The following is a 1,056-nucleotide window of genomic DNA, read 5'->3' on the forward strand; positions in this document are numbered from 1 at the left end:
TTCGTGCACCAGTGGGGTCCCTCGGCCTGGCCTGTGGGATTAGGCCAAAACCAGCTCTCTGACATCCCCTGAAGGGTCCTGGATTGCAAGAGGGGGCAGGCCAGTCTGAGGGACCCCACCAGTGCACGATCGGGGCCAGGGAGGGACATGGGATGTTGGCCAGCTAGGAGGGCTCCAGGGCATGTCCGGCCCATCTCGCTCAGTCCCAATCAGCTGGACCCTGGTGGTCAGTACACGTCATAGCGAGCGGTTGAGTGACCTTAGCATATCAGTAGCATAGTACACTTTAATTGGTTGAACGGCCAACTGGTCGACCAGACACTTAGCATATTAGGCTTTTATTATATAGGATGATGATGATGATAACCGCTGGTGGGTATGCAAACTGCTCTCTCTGAATGACAGGATTTATAATGTTCGGTTCTTATGTTTCTATCATGTATTGCCTTTTTTTGTTGTTATGTTGTGCTGTTAATCCTACCCCAAGGCTAGTTTTCCCACCGATTTTTAGAGAGAGTGGAGGGGGAGAGACAGAGAAACACATACATGCCCTTGACCGCCATTGAACCAGGGACCATTCAGTCAGCAGGCAAAACCAGCTAGGGCCCCAAAATACAGAGTTTTAAAAAATTATTTTTGGGAGGATGAGAGCAAAAGAATTTTGAAGATGTGAACAGCTCTCCTAGTAACATGAGACCTGAAACCTCGTAGGCAAGAGAGGCACTGGGAGAGGTGCGAGTTGTTTGAGCGACCCTGGAGGCGCCCGGGGCGCCCTCATGTGGCCGGAACTCCATTTCCCATAGGCCCGCACGTGCAACTCCATTTCCCACAATTCCCGCTCGCTTCCGGCGTGGCCGAGGCGCAGTGGATAGCTTCCGGGTTTGGGCCTGGCGCTGCTCTTGTGGCGGCGGCGGCGGCGGCTGAGTGGGACACGGGAGGTGGGAGCAGGGGGACCGGAATGGACGTTTCGGGGCAGGAGACGGACTGGCGGAGCGCCGCCTTCCGGCAGAAGTTGGTCAGTCAAATGTGAGTAGGGGCCGGGGCAGCGGACGGGAT

General features: G+C 55.1%; 1 protein-coding gene across 5 annotated transcripts in view; it reads left to right on the forward strand.

Annotated features, from left to right (window-relative positions):
- The first annotated feature begins 859 nt into the window (after positions 1-859).
- MED15 (mediator complex subunit 15) overlaps positions 860-1,056 on the forward strand; it is a 62,384-nt gene continuing 62,187 nt past the window's right edge. For 3 of the 5 annotated variants that reach the window (XM_006768840.2, XM_006768842.2, XM_006768841.2), the window contains exon 1: positions 860-1,026. In XM_006768840.2, coding sequence (XP_006768903.1) covers positions 959-1,026 — 68 coding nt within the window. In that variant the 5' untranslated portion in view covers positions 860-958. The remainder of the gene's footprint in view (positions 1,027-1,056) is intronic. The other 2 variants (XM_006768843.2, XM_015567305.1) reach the window with 2 other exon arrangements.

This window comes from Myotis davidii, unplaced genomic scaffold, assembly GCF_000327345.1.
Source record: "Myotis davidii unplaced genomic scaffold, ASM32734v1 scaffold223, whole genome shotgun sequence".
In the NCBI taxonomy this organism is placed as follows: Eukaryota; Metazoa; Chordata; class Mammalia; order Chiroptera; family Vespertilionidae; genus Myotis; species Myotis davidii.